Source organism: Hypanus sabinus, chromosome 8, assembly GCF_030144855.1.
Source record: "Hypanus sabinus isolate sHypSab1 chromosome 8, sHypSab1.hap1, whole genome shotgun sequence".
In the NCBI taxonomy this organism is placed as follows: Eukaryota; Metazoa; Chordata; class Chondrichthyes; order Myliobatiformes; family Dasyatidae; genus Hypanus; species Hypanus sabinus.
Window position 1 is genome coordinate 108,476,350 of NC_082713.1, and position 17,896 is coordinate 108,494,245.

Consider the following 17,896-nt stretch of genomic DNA (forward strand, 5'->3'; position numbering starts at 1 on the left):
ACCCTCTGCTCATCAGCATTCAAATTTAATTGTCAAATGTATATTGAAACACCGTGGAATATGCTATAATACATACAAAATGCTGGAGTAACTCAGCAGGCCAAGCAGCATCTATGGAAAAGAGTAAACAGTTGACATCTTGGCTCAAAATGTCTACTGTTCACTCTTTTCCATAGATGCTGCCTGGCCTGCTGAGCTCCTCCAGCATTTAGAGTGCTTCACTGATTTCCAGCATCTGCAGATTTTCTTGTTAGTGAATTACATTGTTTGTGTTAACAACTCACGCACTTGGGGATCTGTTGAGAGCAGCCTGCAAATGTTGCCACACATTCTGGTGCTAACATGTCAAGTTCACGATACTCGGCAGAACAACACAGAATATAAATGACAGAATAACAACTGCAAAACAAGCTGCTTTCCTCCTTCCCACTAACCCACATACAATCCTTCAACTCCAGAACAGGCTTCCAGGTCTCCAGTCTGCAATTATCGAGCTTCACATTCCAATCAACTTTCAGGCTTTGATCTCTGATATCAACCCCCAGACTAGCAGATGATGTAATCCCGAACTCTGGGCTCGAACTCTTCTACTACTAGCCTCTGTTAACTGCCTGAATCCAGTCTCCCTGATTCCACACAGTATTTTCCAATCCCAGAGCTTCACAATCCCCAATTCCCCAATTCTTCTCTAACCCACCACCATGCTTCCCACCTTACAGCAGTTTCTCCCACCCCAGAAGTGGGTTCTCACCTGGGACTCAGTGGAATTCGGAACTATGAGGGGGGATTGGGTATTTAATATTGCAGCAATATTTTATTAATACTGTAAATATATTGTTCCTTAAGCATTCTTTGCTGCTTATTTGGTTCATTAAGGTTATATGCAAAAGTACATGAAAAGTACACCATTAGCCATTACAAGGTCACATCTCACTAAAAATAAAAATGAAATACACATGCTAACATAACATTGGTGACAACTAAGATTTAAAATGAATCTGAGGCTGATACCTAACCTGTTGAAGTGTAGCACATTTATATTTCTTTGCAAGAGGAGAGGGTTGGTTGACTATTAAAAACAAGTGCAACTTGTTTCTTTTTGCTTCGGAAGCACAGGGAGACATTAGAGTTATAAGAATAATGGAAAGTGAAAAAAATCACTTTCATATAAACAGTGAGTACTGGGTGATAATAATAATAAACCTTAAAAAGGCAGAAATAGCTGGTTACATCAGAGATAGACGTGTTTGATTGGAAAAGAAATAACTGGTTGATGTATACTAAGCAAATTGAGGAGCATTTTGAAGCAAATAAAATAGCCAATGAAAAGCAAGTGCCAGTTTTGCTGAGTGCACTGGGTGGAAAGTCAAAGTTTTCTTAGAAGTTTGACTGCTTCAACCAAACCAGACAAAATGAGCTTTGCTGATGTCATTAAGGTAATTGGGAACATTTGGAATTGTAACAATTGCTGATTGCAGAACAACTTAAGTTTCACAAGCAGAATCAAAAGGGAAGGGAGTCCATTTCAGCATACAAGGCTAAAGTGAAAACAAATTGTCTGAGCTTTGTCAGTTCAGTGACGTGATGGGCTTAATGATGCATTAAAAGATTGTTTAGTTTGTAGTATCTTACAATAAAGCATTCAAAAACACTTCTGCCTGAAGCACAACTCACATTTAAAAGATCAGTTAAAATTGCTCCATCAATGGAAACAGCAGAGATGCAATTGAGTTGCAGTCAGGAATGAAATTGAGAGTGAACAAAATTGCATCATATAAACAGAAACTTGCCTGGCCAAACAAATTGTGTTCTCATCACAGCAAGAGCTCACATACACCATACCAATGCAGATTTAATGGCAAAACTTGCAGAAAATGCAACAAAGTAGGACACATACAAAGAACATGTCGGGCAGACAAAAATATATGGACTGCAAAGGGAAGTTAAAAAGTCAAGTTGCAGTTTCAAGAAGTACTAATCTGCATGCTGTTAATGAAAAATCTGATATTGATGAGGTTACACAGGACTGCATAGCCTTAAGGTTAAAACTAACAACAGACAAGAAACAGAGGTTGCTCCACAAGTGAACAGCAAATTAATTAAAATAGAATTGGCTTGGCTTTTTCAGTCATTCCACAAAATAAATCTGAACAGCATTTCAAAGATATTGAATGGAAGCCTGCAAATATGCAACTAAGATTGAATCCAACACATCAAGGGTAAAATAGTGTTAAATGAAAATGCCACACCAAAGTTTTACAAAGCCCATCAGGTTACTTATACAATCCAAGATAAAATAGCCAGTAAGCTGGATCGCATGGAGGCTGAAGGAATTATTTCCAAGGTTGAGTGGAGTCCATGGGCAACGCCAGTGGTCCCAGTAGCCAAGAAGGATAAACACTTCAAAGTGAATTTGCTGAGTCCAAAGTGCTTCTCACCAGAAACACTTACAAAAGACTTGATCTGTATAATAAGCTTATTTTTGGAGTAACAACCGTATCTACACTTTGGCAGAAAGCTATGGACCAGGTGATACAAGGATGCCCAGGCAATTAAGTTCTTGGATGACATCATTGTTACCAGTGAGAATGACAAGGAACATTTAAAAAATCTCAAGACAGTGTTAGAAAGATCAGAAAATTATGGGCTCAGAGCATTACACAACAAGTGTGAATTCTTAAAACCAAGCATCACTTACTGCGGTCACACCATTGATGCACAAGATTTACACAAGTGTACTGGAAAAATTCAACCAGTGGTGGATGCCCAAGGCAAGAGGATGTGTTACAGTGTGGTCCTTCTTTGAGATTTGTCAATTATGAACACAGGTTCCTGCAAAATCTGGCTATTGTGCTCCAACCTCTTAAGCTCATTATTACAGATTGGAAAGAAATGACAATGGACAAAGCATTGTGAGGTGGCTTTCTAAAAGGCATTGTATCTGACACTGGACTCACAGATTATAATCCACATCATTCACTGAAGCTTGCCTGTGATACCTCACCTTGTAGCATAGGTGCAGTCACGTCACATGTTATAAGTGACAGAAGTGAATGCCCTATAGCCTTTGCATCACGATCCCTTGCCACTCAAGAGAAAAGTTACAGATTGACAGAGAGGCCTTGAGTCTGTCAACCAGTAGGGGAGAGAGTTTACCCTCATTACTGATCATTAACCATATGTCCATTTTTAATCCACAGAAGGGTGTTCCACTAACAGCAGCAACACAAATACACAGATGGGCTCTGTTTCTTGGAGAACACAATTACAAGATCAAATTCAAGAGGACAACTAATCATGGAAATGCTGATGGATTGTCCCATTTACCCCTGGAAAAGGAAATGCTTGAAAAATTTGCAAATCAGGACAGTTCTATTGACGTTTCTCTCGAATGCAAATCAAAAATCTCACTTTTATGGCAGAGATGGTCCAAAGGGAAAAGACACTACACTTTCTCAGGTATACATAGCAACTCAAAACAGCTAGAATGTTCAGAAGTTTCGGTTCCCCCATTTTTACCAGTGCCGGGATGAACTTGTTTTAATGGGGATTGCCTTATGTGGAGATTGAGAATTGTTTTACCATCCAAGCTGAGGGGTAACGTGTTGGAAGAGCTATATCCAGGTATGGTCAAAATGAAAGCATTGGCTTGAAGTGTTGTCCAGTGGCCTGGGATAGATCAGCAGATCAAGCAGTTTGCCATGCACTGTTCGGGATGCCAACACGCTCAGAAGAAAGGTGTCCAGAGCTGTCAGAACCACTTTCTGCAAACCCAGATTCTTAGACATAACTTTAAGATTTGGAGTAGATTTTGGATGGAGAATGGTACAGTGAATCTGTGGAATTCTCTGTCCAAGGAAGCAGTTGAGGCAACCTCATTAAATACATTTCAGAATCGTAATCAAGGTAAATAACACTGACATTGGATTCATGGGAGAAGTCAGAGAATGCTAGTAGATGGTTGTCTCTCTGATAGGAGGTCTGTGACTAATGATGCTGGGTCCATTGCTATTTGTCATCCACAGTACCTCAACGCTTTGGATGTTAATGGGGTAAACTGGATCAGCAAATTTGCAGATGACACCAAGATTGGGAGTGTAGTGGAGAGTGTCAAAGATCAAAGCTTGCAGTGGGATTTGGACCCACTGCAAAAATGGGCTGAAAAATGGCAGATGGAATTTAATGCAGACAAGTATGAGGTGTTACACTTGGAGGACAAACCAGGACTTGCAGGGTGAGCAGGCGGGCACTGAGGAGTGTGGCTGAACAGAGGAATCTGGGAATACAGATCCGTAATTCCTTGAAAGTGGCATCACAGGTATTGTGTTGTAAGAAGGCACGTTAGCCTCCATAAATTCAAATATCGAGTACAGGAGATGGGATGTTATGACGAAGTTGTTTAAGATATTGGTGAGGCCAAATTTGGAGTATTCTGTGCAGTTTTGGTCACCTACCTGAAAGAAATCAATACTGAAAGAGTGCAGAGAAATTTTACATGGATATTGCGAGGACTTGAAGACCTGAGTTATAGGGAGAGGTTGGACAGGTTAGGACTTTATTTGTTAGAGTGTAGGAGTCTTCTCCTATGTCTTATCTGGGGTTGAATGGGATCTGGGATCAGTTGTAATGGAATGGTGGAACAGGCTCGATGGGCTGAATGGCTTAATCCTGCTCCTTTATCTTATGGTCTAATGAAGGAAGATTTGATTGAGGTATACAAAATTATGAGGGATATAAATAGGGTAAATGCAAGCAGTCATTTTCTACTGAGGTTAGGTACATTAGAACTAAAGGTCATGGGTTAAGGTGAAATGTTTAAGGGAATCAGGAGGAGGAACTTCTTCACTCAGGGTAGTGAGAGTGTGGAATGAAAATTAAATTAAATAAGTTGTACAAAAAATGAGCAAAAATTGCGAGGTAGTGCTCATGGGTTGCTTCATTGTCTGTTCAGAAAGCTCATGGTGGGAGGGGAAGGAGGGGATTTAAGACCCAACTGTAGAGATTTTTGCCTCGCAAGGGAGTTAAGGGCTTATGGGGAGGTGAGGTGGAGACCACAGCCACATCAGTCATGATCTTATTGAACAGTAGAGCTGGCTCAATGGGCAGATGGCCAACTCAAGCTCCTATTTCTTACGTTATGTTCTGAACCTCATCCTAATCCAACCTTGAAGCTGAACTATACTGGCAATACGTCTTGACAACATTTCTCATCCTAATATGTCCAACAAAGGCTAATAGTTGTTGGGGGGGGGGGTGTTGAGATATAAAATGGGACAACAAAGAGCAGGTATTAAATAATCAAGGAGAGGAGGTTACAATATCATCGGAAAACAATAAAAATAAAGAAATCAAAAATAGGAAGCCAAAGCTGAGAACACAATCAAAAAAATGAAGACAGAGGAAGCAAAATGTAATTTTCTGTGTTCTCTGCATGAGATTGCATGGTGCAAACACACAAAATGCGGGAGGAACTCAGTAAGACAGCCAGAGGAATAAACAGTTGATGTTTTGGGCTAGGACCCTTCATCTGCTCTGGAAAGGAAGAGGGCAGAAGCCAGAATAAGAAGGTGGCCGGGGTGAGTGGGGGGGGGGGGGGGGGGAGAGAAGTAGCACATGCTGGCAGGTGGTCACATTCAGGTTAGAGAAGCAACACTTCATATTCCATCTAGCCAGCCTCCAACCTGATGGAATGACCATCGATTACTCTAACTTCTGGAACTTACTCTCTTTCTCTCATTCCCCATTCTGGTTCCCATCTCACCCCTTCTCTTATCCTCACTTCCCACTGGTTCCCCACTTCTTTCCGTGACTCCACTGTCCTTTCTCAGATTCCTCCTCCTTCATCCCTTTACCTTTTCCACCTATTCACCTCCCAGCTTCTTCTGTCATTCCCTCCTCTCCCACTCACCTGTTCTTACCTACCACCGTGTACTCCTTCCCCTCCCCTACCTTCTTAATTCTGGCTTCTGCCCCATTCCTTTTCAGTCTCAAAAGAGCATCTTGGCCTAAAGCTCTGTACTCCCCTCCATCGAAACTGCCTGACATGCCGAGTTCCTCCAGCATCTGTGGAATCTCTTGTTTATGAGATTATACATTATTTAATTACCTGCTGAACTTAATCATTGAAGGTGAGTTTTCCTCTAATCAACTGAAAATTTACACACAAATTGTCAAAGTGCACAAGGAACTAAAGTAACACAGAATGCTGTAGGAATTTAGCAGGTCAGGCAGCATGGTCAGGAGGGGAATGAACAACTAATGAGACCCTTCATAAAGCAAAATATCATTTATTTATTCCCCTCCATAGATGCTCCCTGATCAGCTGAGCTCCCCCAGCATTTTGTACGAGACATTCTGGATTTCCCAGCATCCGCAGAATTCTCCGATGTTCAGGAACAAAAGTTACGCCTTTCCATATTTAGGACCATGCGACCAATATTTTCTTTATTTGGTCTTGAAGAAAGACTCTTACCCAGAAATCTAATTATCCCGCAGTATATCTCAAGATAGCGGCTGCAGAGAAGTGGCTCCCTGTTCTGGCTGTAATGCTTTGCCACAGTTTCAAACAAAACTCTTTTGTAGGTGTCTGCAGCATCACTATCATTCGCAGTCTGAGATAACAGTTCACTCGCGTGTACGATCAGCTGGTCTGGGAAATAATCCAGGCAGTCAACAGCAGCCAGGAGCCACTCATCAGTGCTAGTGAAATGAACAAAAACAAAACAGAAATTGAGGATGTATAAATCAGGTGCACAATGAGCACAATGCGCCATTCTAATCAGACCAAATGGCTCCATGGTCCTTCAGAACCTTCAGGATTAACCTTTTCTTCAGTAAATTAAACTTAGATTTACAGGAAAATTAGATAGCTACCAGTTTAATCTATTTTCTACAGAATTTGAAAGAACAGCAAACATATTGAAACAATCATAAAGGCAGCAGAGATACTGCTCATATTCTTATGGGGCTTGGAAGGATATGAATAGGTTGGTGGGACATTGTGGTTGGCACGGGCTGGTAGGTCAAAGGGCCTAAATCTATATCTGTGCTGTGTTGCTATTTCACTTTGTTTTATTACTAGTGCAATTTGGCTTCTTTTGCACGTTGGTTGTTAGTCACTCTTTATTTATAGATTTTAATAAATTCAATTATATTTATTTATTTTCCAATCAATGGCTGCAAGAAAATGAATCTCAGGGTAGTATATGGAGGTATATACATATTTTATTAATGAATTTACTTTAGAACTTTGAGATGTTAGGAGAATTAGAATGAAGTCCTGGACTCAGAATAAGACATTTCAGGTTGAATTGGACAAAACTCTTCACAGCAAAATGCAACATCTGATAAGGTGAAAATGGAAATGCAAAGGAGGGATTGAGCATCAAAACAGACAAATGTGAGTGCAGGTTACTAGGTGAGAGGGAGGGGTGTGAGTGACAGATCATTTGACTATTCTGTACACCTTTCAGAAAAACAGTTCATAATATACAGCAGTTTAAACTTCTATAATGAGCTTGCAGTAAACGTCAGAGGGTGGTGCAAGTGTGGAATAAGTTGCCAGCCACAGTAGTAGATACATATTCACTTGTAACATTTTTAGTCATAAAGCAAAAGGCACAGAAACAGGTCTTTTGGCCCATCTAGTCCATGCTGAACTATTTTGCCTGGTCCCTTTGACCTGTATCTGGACCATAGCCCTCCATACCCCTCTCATCTATGTACCTATTCAAACTTCTCCACGATAATAAAATCGAACCTGCATCCAACACTTCAGCTAGAAGCTCGCTCCACTCTTACCACCCTGAGGTTTGTTCAAACATATTACAGAACTTTGAGCCATTAAATTTATACTTCTATCAAATCTCTCTTCATTTAAGGGAACTTCAGATAGGTAAATAGATGGGAGGGGCATGGAGGAGACTGGTCCAAGAATGGGATAATGGGACCAGGCAGAACAACAGTTTGGCATGGACTAGAACAGTTCGGCATGGACTAGATGGGGTGAACGGCAGATCTAATCAAACATTATTAAATTTCTAGCTTTCCTTTAAGACAAAAATTAGTTAAGAATTTTTGGCTTCGTATAGTACACTTAGAGCATTAATCCAAACTAATTATGAAAAGTTATCAGAAAATACTAACGAAGGTAGATTTAGGATCTTAGAAACCTCTCGATCCAGGAACGTGTTGGAGATAATAAGGTCAGTTTGCCGACTGAAATGAACTGCTTCTCTTCTTTCCATCTTCAGGGGAGACTCCAGAATGCTGTCCAGGATGGGAAGATGAATTAAATGGAGCAGCTGCAATAAAGTCGCCTGCTTCCAAACATCCTCAACAACTATTTTGGAGTAAGTCAGACCCATTGTTGAAAGCAGAAGAGAAGCACAGTAGAAATATAGTTAGTGCTTGCATGCTCGGTTATAAAAAAACAAACTATTAGTCACTGAATGCAGCTTACACATCAAAATGCAACATCCCGTTAATGTATTAGTCGCTGAAAAAGGTGCAGAAATTGGGGTTAGCTGCTGTATTTGCTAACATTGCAACTGTTGACAATGGAAAAGCACTTATTTGGCTGTAGATCATAAACACAAGAGATTCTGCAGAAAGTGGAAGTCCAGAAAATGCTGAAAGAACTCAGGTCAAGTAACATCTATGGAGAGAAATAGAGTCAAAGTTTCAGGTTGAGACCCTTCATTGGATTTAATTGGCAGCAAAAATGCTCAATGACAAAGTGGAATCCTTTGAACACATGCTGCGTCACTGCCACAAATTTAGGCTGAAGAACAGGTTTCTGCCCCAAACGTCGACTGTCTATTTTTCTCATAGATACTGCTTGACCTGCCGAGTTCCTACAGCATTTTGTGAGTGTTCTCAAAGAACAATTCTTTGGCTTTGAATGCACAGGGTTTAGGTTAAACATGACAAATTCCTCATTCCAGAAGGCCATTAGGGGCATTACCTGAAAATGACAAATTGTGAAAGGCTTGATGCCAGCCTTTTGCCATGAAAACCCAAGTACAAATTAAACAGTGAAATTAAACTCTTCATTCTGCTAGTTCGAAAGGTTCTTTGAGGAATGGGTTTGAAAGCAAGGAAATATGAGTGACAATCTGTTTCAATACAGTTCTCAGAAGCAAATAACCAACATGTCACCATTGCTCTAAATTTTTCATCTCAAACCACAACTCACAACAGTACAGCAGGATTTATTTCTGAGACAGCGCTAACACATATTCTTGAAGCAGGAACTATCTTTGCACCATGCATACCATTTGGATGCATTACAACTTGGGATGGCAAATCCACTACCTGTGACTGCAAGAAAATACAGGGAGTTGTGGACACAGCTAACTACATCATGGAAACCAGCCTTCCCTCCATGGACATGGTGTATACTTCTCACTGCCTTGGCCGAACGGATAATATAATCAATGACCCTTCCCGACCTGGACACTATTTCTACTCTCACCAGCCACTGAGAAGAAGATGCGAAAGACGGAGCATATGCAACCAGACTCAAGGATAAACTTTATCCCGTTATCAGTTTCTTGACTACTCTCATAACATGATAAGATGTGCTTTTGATCTCACAATCTACCTTATTATAGCCTTGCATCTTACGTTCTGCCTGTAAGAGTAGCACTTTATTCTGCATTCTGTTATTGCTTTACCTTGTACTACACCAATGCACTGTTGTAATGAAATGATCTGTATGGATGGCACACAAAAGATTTTCACTGTACCTCTGTATACGTGACCAAAATAAATAAAAATTGCCCTAAGGAATAACATCTTTTTTTTCTTGAGTACAAAAATGTAATTAAGAAAGCAATTTGGGGTTATTTCTTAACCACAGACCAGTAAACACACACAATATGCTGGATGAAAGCAGATCAGGCAACAGTAATGAAGGGGAATAAATAGTTGATGTTGCAGACACAGACCCTTCATTGGGACTGGAAAAGAAGGGTTCAGAAGCCAGAACAAGAAGGTGGGCGTGGTGGTAGGTAAGACCAGCTGAGGGTGAAGGTGAGTGGGTGGTGGAGGGGGGAATAAAGTGAGAAGCTGGGAAGGGATAGGTGGAAGTAATAAGGGGCTGTAAAAGAAGGAATATGAGAGGAGAGGACAGTGGACCCTGGCAGAAAGTTACCAGAGGGAAGTGATAGGCAGCTGAGGAGAAAGGGTAAAGGAGGGGAGGAGATCACCCAAAGCATTTTCTCACTCTCATCTTGCCCCTACCCATGTCTCAAGTAAATAATGTAATAGAATAAACACATGGGTGTGCAAAGTGGACAGAGAAGACAAATAAGTTGCTCAGTATGCCCTTGATCCCTCCCCTGAGTATCAATCATCCACATGAACTCTCCATTTGCAGGAGAATTGATGTTATTGTCCAGGAAAGCAATGGGAGTGAAAGTTGGAATGAATGTTCTGGGTCAGTATTGGCCAAGTCCACTTTAGTCTACCTGCGTACTAATCCAATAAAGGATTGAAGACTTACAACACAACCTAAACTAACTTGTGCATAAAGCCTATTGTTGACTCCAAATGTTCAGTATGAAGAATGGCCAGGATTTTGAACAAAGATTTCTGCCTAAGTCAGCACTGAACATACAGACAAGTTTTAGTTTAAGATCAAGTTCATTGTCATTCAACAGTACACAGCTAAACAAAACAACATTGGTCAAGGACCAAGGTGCACAACACAATACATACATCACATATTATCGTGTTAATACCACTTTAACAGACAAAATAAAATTCTGCAGATGCACAAGTTGCTTATAAAGTGCATATACAGCATATTAAAATATACAACAGTATTACTGCTGCTAGTAATGTCATAAATATTGGTGGCAGGGTGTGCAGAAGTCTCACAGCCTGGGAGAAGAAACTGTTGCTCAGTCCAACAGTCCTTGTCCTTATACTGCAGTACCTTCTGCCTGACAATATCAAGCTTAAGGTTTATTACATCACAGACAAAAGAGAGGCATAACGAAAAATGCAAAGCTTTGTGTATTCAAATACCACAATGCAATTTTACCTTTCTTTGGCAGCAGGCTGGTTGGTGCTTTCATTTTTATGTTTGTGGGTAGTGATGGACGAAGGCTGATTGCTTGCAAAACTTCTTCAATCCTTTTGTCACAGGCTTCCAAGGCAATAGGATTTGAGTAAGTTATTTTATCAGGTCTGTGTAAATAAAAGTAATAATTTTATGCAGAATGTTCAAAGAAAACCATTTTGCCAGAACTTGACAAAACTTTTAAAAAAAGATTAGCAATATTTGTCGCATGTACATTCTGTACAGTTAAGTGCATTGTTTGTGTCAAATCAGATCAGTGAGGATTATACTGGCCTTCTGGTGCCAATGCAGCATACCCACAGCTCATTAACCCTAACACAAATGTCATTAGAATGTAGGAGGATACCGAAGCACCCAGAGGAAACCCATGTATTCATGAAAGGAACATACAAAAGGACAGCGGCAAGAATTGAACCCTAATTCTGCAGTTGGCGCTGCAATAACGTTATACTGACTTCTACATTACTTGCTCTCCATTGTAGTCATTGCCTATTTCTAATAGACACAATATTATAGTAAACTAAATAGCTGGAGTAATAAGATTATGATGAGACAGAAGTAGCTTATTTAGTGAAATGTTGCCATAGTCTAGAGTTTGAACCAGATCTTACTTGTATTTTGTAGATCTATGATTAGTGTGCAATTACAAATGGTACATTTCTAAGATGTCACAACTCCACAAAATCACATTGACATTCCAGTTCATTGTTCCCATTTGGAGGAGAATCAGTGAGACCAAATGGTCTTAGTTGGGGTTGTAAATTCTCTGATTAGCTGCACAGGAGTGAGAATGTGAAGAGGGTAAGGGGTATGTGTAGAAGGGGTGGGCGAGGGGTAAGTGTAGTAAAATATGTAGACAGGACCAGGGAGAGGATACGTCATTGGGGAAGTGTAGGAGGACAGGGAAGAGGTAGCTAAAATAAGATGCCAGACAGCATGTGGCAACCACAAAGAAGAGGAACCTTGCGACCACAAGACAATGTGTTCGGCAAAGTATTTTGAGCTATATACCTACTTTGAATGTTTTGCTTGCATCCATACCCATTCCAAGTTCTACGCTTGAGTCTATGCTTATTCCGAGTATTTCGTATGCTTAGCTATGCAATAGCCAATCAATTGACGAATTTGAATCGGTAACCATATTTGCGAATGTAGTACCTTGCTTTTGGGTATAAGTATGTAAACGACAAATTGGGTGTTGGCTACCTTATGCCCGAAGTGCGTGGGGCTGCGAACTCCTCTCTGAATAAAAACCGTTTCAGAGGTAATTTCACGTCTCTGGTGTTTTTCCTCAACTGAGCAGGTTAATAATTTCAGGTTGACAGAAGCATAGCAGTTATCTTAACACTATTACAGCACCAGACCAGAGTTCAAACCCGCCACTGTCTGTAAGAAGTTTGTACATTCTCTCCATGACTGTGTGGGTTTCATCCAAGTGCTCCGGTTTCGTCCCATATTCCAAAAATGTACAACTTAATTTGTCATGAGTCTCAAGGAAAGGTCTCAACCCAAAACATTAACTGTTTATTCATTTCCATAGATGCTGCTTGACCTGCTGAATACCTCCAGCATTTTGTGTGTTTTGCATTGAATTGGTCACATGGATATAATTGGGTGGCGTGGGCTTGTTGGGCCAGAAGGGCCTGTTACTGTGCTGTATTTTAAACAAAATCATTATGAATTCCTCACACACACACACAACCTTTCCAACTTGGCTGAGAAAGAGAAAAAATACCAATTAATAATAATAGTATACATGTATCCAGTGTGTTTTCACACAATTTTTCAACTAGATCTAGAGGGACTGAGTGAAGTTTGCACTATCTGAGCTATGAATTTGTAAAGTCACACAAACAAATGAAAAAGAATTCTGTGACATTCACGTTGTATTTCCACACTCATATTTATCAATTTCATGCAGAGCCATAAAATTGAATTGTTGTATATTCAATCTAAAGCAACATCAGCAATGTTCTGGATACTTTTACAAACTTTTATAGATGCACAGTTTGGTTCCATCACATTTCCATACCATGCCATCAATGCCCAGGAACAGAAAAGGCTACGGATAGTGGTGGATACAGCCCAGTTCATCACAGGCAAAGACTTTCCTATTAATGAGTACACCTACAAGTTGTGCTACTACCAGAAAGCAGCATCCAAAGACTCCCACTGTCTAGGGAATGCTCTCTTCTTGCTATTACCATCAGGCAGGAGGTGGATAACTTCACATCCACTCGGAACTAATTCTACAAACTGCAAGCTCAATTTCAAGTACTATTTGCAACTCACATTCTCAGTATTTTTATTTATTTGCTCAATTTGTTTTCTGCACATTCAGTATCGGTCTTTGTTTTCATAAATTCTATTGTACAGTATTTATTTTCCTGCAAATACTGTAAGAGAATTCATCTCAGGGTAGTATATGATGTACTTTGATGGTAAAATTTACTTTGAATTTTGATAACTAAGTGACTGATAGTTGGGGTGGCAATGAAATTGATGCCCATTTAAAGGCATTAAAATACAACCACAACAGTTTGAGGTTGAACTTCATTTCCTCTGGAAAAAAGATTAATCCAATAGAGAAACCCAACAATTAATGCATCAAGCTTGACTTGTTTGGATTAATATTTGAGTCCAGACCCAAGGCCTAGGCCCATAGAAACATAGAAAATAGGCGCAGGAGTAGGCCATTCGGCCCGTCGAGCCTGCACCGCCATTCAGTATGATCATGGCTGATCATCCAACTCAGAACCCTGTACCTGCTTTCTCTCCATACCCCCTGATCCCTTTAGCTACAAGGGTCATATCTAACTTCCTCTTAAATATAGCCAATGAACTGGCCTCAACTGTTTCCTGTGGCAGAGAATTCCACACAGAGAGTGGTGAATCTGTGAAGAAGTTTTTCCTCATCTCGGTCCTAAAAGGCTTCCCCTTTATCCTTAAACTGTGACCCCTTGTTCTGGACTCCCCCAACATCGGAAACAATCTTCCTGCATCTAGCCTGTCCAATCCCTTTAGAATGTTATACGTTTCAATAAGATCCCCCCTCAATCTTCTAAATTCCAGTGGATATAAGCCTAGTCGATCCAGTCTTTCTTCATATGAAAGTCCTGCCATCCCAGGAATCAATCTGGTGAACCTTCTCTGTACTCCCTCTATGGCAAGAATGTCTTTCCTCAGATTAGGGGACCAAAACTGTTATTAATATTCTAGGTGCGGTCTCACCAAGGCCTTGTACAACTGCAGTAGAACCTCCCTGCTCCTGTACTCAAATCCTTTTGCTATGAATGCCAACATACCATTTGCCTTTTTCACCGCCTGCTGTACCTGTATGCCCACCTTCAATGACTGGTGTACAATGACACCCAGGTCTCGTTGCACCTCCCCTTTTCCTAATCGGCCACCGTTCAGATAATAATCGGTTTTCCTGTTCTTGCAACCAAAGTGGATAACCTCACATTTATCCACATTAAATTGCATCTGCCATGAATTTGCCCACTCACCTAACCTATCCAAGTCACCCTGCATCCTCTTAGCAGCTTCCTCACAGCTAACACCGCCGCCCAGCTTCGTGTCATCCGCAAACTTGGAGATGCTGCATTTAATTCCGTCGTCTAAATCATTAATATACATTGTAAACAACTGGGGTCCCAGCACTGAGCCTTGCGGTACCCCACTAGTCACTGCCTGCCATTCTAAAAAGGTCCCGTTTACTCCCACTCTTTGATTCCTGTCTGCCAACCAATTCTCTGTCCACATCAATACCATACCCCCAATACCATGTGCTTTAAGTTTGCACACTAATCTCCTGTGTGGGACCTTGTCAAAAGCCTTTTGAAAATCTAAATATACTACATCCACTGGCTCTCCCCATCCACTCTACTAGTTACATCTTCAAAACATTCTATAAGATTCGTCAGACATGATTTTCCTTTCACAAATCCATGCTGACTTTGTCCGATGATTTCACCTCTTTCCAAATGTGCTGTTATCACATCGTTGATAACCGACTCTAGCATTTTCCCCACCACCGATGTCAGACTAACCGGTCTATAATTCCCCGGTTTCTCTCTGCCTCCTTTTTTAAAAAGTGGGGTTACATTAGCCACCCTCTAATCCTCAGGAACTAATCCAGAATCTAAGGCGTTTTGAAAAATTATCACTAATGCATCCGCTATTTCTTGGGCTACTTCCTTAAGTATCTGGGGATTTATCTGCCTTTAATCCCTTCAATTTACCTAACACCACTTCCCTACTAACATGTATTTCCCTTAGTTCCTCCATCTCACTAGACCCTCGGTCCCTTACTATTTCCGGAAGATTTTTTATGTCCTCCTTAGTGAAGACAGAACCAAAGTAGTTATTCAATTGGTCTGCCATGTCTTTGTTCCCTATGATCAATTCACCTGTTTTTGACTAAAGGACCTACACTTGTATTGACCAATCTTTTTCTTTTCACGTATCTATAAAAGCTTTTACAGTCAGTTTTTATGTTCCCTGCCAGCTTTCTCTTATAATCTTTTTTCCCTTTCCTAATTAAGCCCTTTGTCCTCCTCTGCTTGTCTCTGAATTTCTCCCAGTCCTCAGGTGTGCCGCTTTTTTTTTGCTAATTTACATGTTTCTTCTTTGGACTTGATACTATCCCTAATTTCCCTTGTCAGCCACGGGTGCACTACCTTCCCTGGTTTATTTTTTTGCCAAACTGGGATGAACAATTGTTGTAATTCATCCATGCGATCTCTAAATGCTTGCCATTGCATATCCACTGTCAACCCTTTAAGTATCATTTGCCAGTCTATCTTAGCTAATTCATGTCTCATACCTTCAAAGTTACCCTTCTTTAAGTTCAGAACCTTTGTTTCTGAATTAACTATGTCACTCTCCATCTTAATGAAGAATTCCACCATATTATGATCATTCTACCCTCATGTCTGACTCCTCTCCAGAACTGAATGAGCTGAGGGATAAACAAGAAATACATGCAATGCAACAGCCAAAGAGAAAATAAAACCTTACATGGGACATTTCTTCCTTGGCAGCGGTCTTTCATGGTGAAACAAATCCTCTGGTCTCCGGTCCTGACCAGAGAATGCACAATCTTCCATAAACCTGTAGAGGCTGCTACCACAATCTTCGAACATTATTTGCTGCTCTTTACCGAAGAGTCTCGTGTTAACAGGCTCAAACACTCTGTGCTCCATCAGAGCGTGGCAGAGGCGAGCTGCTTTCAAACGTGAGACATCACTGTTGACGAAGTATACGCTTTGCATAAGGTGGCTCAGCACCACATCAACTGCATCAGCACCAGTGAAACAGTCATTATACGTCCTCCAGAAACGTTTGTAATGCCTCACCTCCACCTGGGTCTGCAGGGCTTGGATAATGTTATTCCATACCTGTGTTGCATGGAAAGGTTCCAAATGTCCTAAAAACAAAGACAAAGGTTTAAATGCATATTTGTATTGAAATCTGTATCCTAGGAAGATATTTGATAGTTTTCATGTCAGTGTCACAGCTAGGAAAGTGTCGCATCACAGTTCAAGCAATCACATTTGATCCCAATCTCTGGTGCTCTGTTTGATCCTTCTTCCTGTGACCGATTTGGGTTTCTGCCCATATCTCAAAGAAGTATGTTATTTTATTTAGAGATACTGTAGTGTAACAGCCCCTTCTAGTACAATGAGCCAGCGCCACCCAATTACCCCCTAACCCACGTCTTTGGAATGTGGGAGGAAAATGGAGTAACCCAGGGAAACGCATGCAGTCATGGAAAGAATATACAAACTCCTTACCGACAGCAGCAGAATTGAACCTGGCTTTGGATCTCCAGCATCTGCAGAATCTTGTGTTTGCTACTTAATTCCCCCCTGCATTACCATGACCAATGGATGGCATAATGACAGCATTACACTAACCGCTACTCTACTGTGCCATCCATAGTTAATGGGAGAATTAAATGGCAAACACACGAGATTCTGCAAATTGGGAGCAGCACACACAAAATGCTGGAGGAACTCAGGTCAAGCAGCATCCATGGAAATGAACAGTCAACATTTGGGGCAGAGACCCTTCTTTGGGGCAGAAAGGGAGAAGAAGCCAGAATAAGGTAGAGGCAGAAGGGGGAGGAGTACAAGTTGCAGGTGATAGGCGATTCCAAGTGAAGAGGAAGAAGGGTGAGTGGAGGAAGGGAATGAAATGAGAAGCTGGGAGCGAATAGGTGAAAAGGGTGAAGGATTGTGGAAGAAATCTGATAGGAGAGAAGAGTAGACCATGGGTGAAAGGGAAGGAGATGGGGAGGCAAAAGGAATTAAATGGCATTTATTTAAGATTATTGTGCGAGTGGGTACGTGATGGTCTGCATAGATTCAATGCACTGAAAAACCTGCTCTCGTGTTGTATAACTGAATGAATTACTTTAAAGTTCTTTTACAACTTCATGTTGTTTTCCCACATGGCACTTACAATGCAAACAAGAAATTCAGCACCACTCATGAGTACTTCCTCAACATCAGCCATGATAGAACAGTGGAGCAGATTCTATGGGATGAATGATATAATTCTGCTATGTTTCATGGATTATGGTCTTATTTTTCTCCCACTAACTTCTGACAGTGAGAAAAACAATAACAACATTGTCCCTGAAGGTTGCCAGCTTTGGCTTTCTGTCTGTGCCACGTGCTATCCTGATAGGTCAGTGCCTATACCTTGAACACATCAGCTCCACAGCACTGAGAAAACAATGCATAGATGCAGGAGCTACAGATCAACATTGGTAGTCACACCCCCTTGCAAAAAATACTT

At 40.9% G+C, this 17,896-nt stretch overlaps 1 protein-coding gene across 2 annotated transcripts in view; it reads right to left on the reverse strand.

Moving 5' to 3' along the window:
* Nucleotides 1-17,896, reverse strand: part of depdc4 (DEP domain containing 4) — a 75,302-nt gene that overhangs the window by 22,575 nt on the left and 34,831 nt on the right. Inside the window, exons 2-5 of one of the 2 annotated variants that reach the window (XM_059977562.1) lie at nucleotides 16,112-16,520; nucleotides 11,051-11,196; nucleotides 8,146-8,341; nucleotides 6,473-6,699 (exon numbers count right to left, since the gene is read on the reverse strand). In XM_059977562.1, coding sequence (XP_059833545.1) covers nucleotides 6,473-6,699; nucleotides 8,146-8,341; nucleotides 11,051-11,196; nucleotides 16,112-16,520 — 978 coding nt within the window. The remainder of the gene's footprint in view (nucleotides 1-6,472; nucleotides 6,700-8,145; nucleotides 8,342-11,050; nucleotides 11,197-16,111; nucleotides 16,521-17,896) is intronic. The other variant, XM_059977563.1, reaches the window with a different exon arrangement.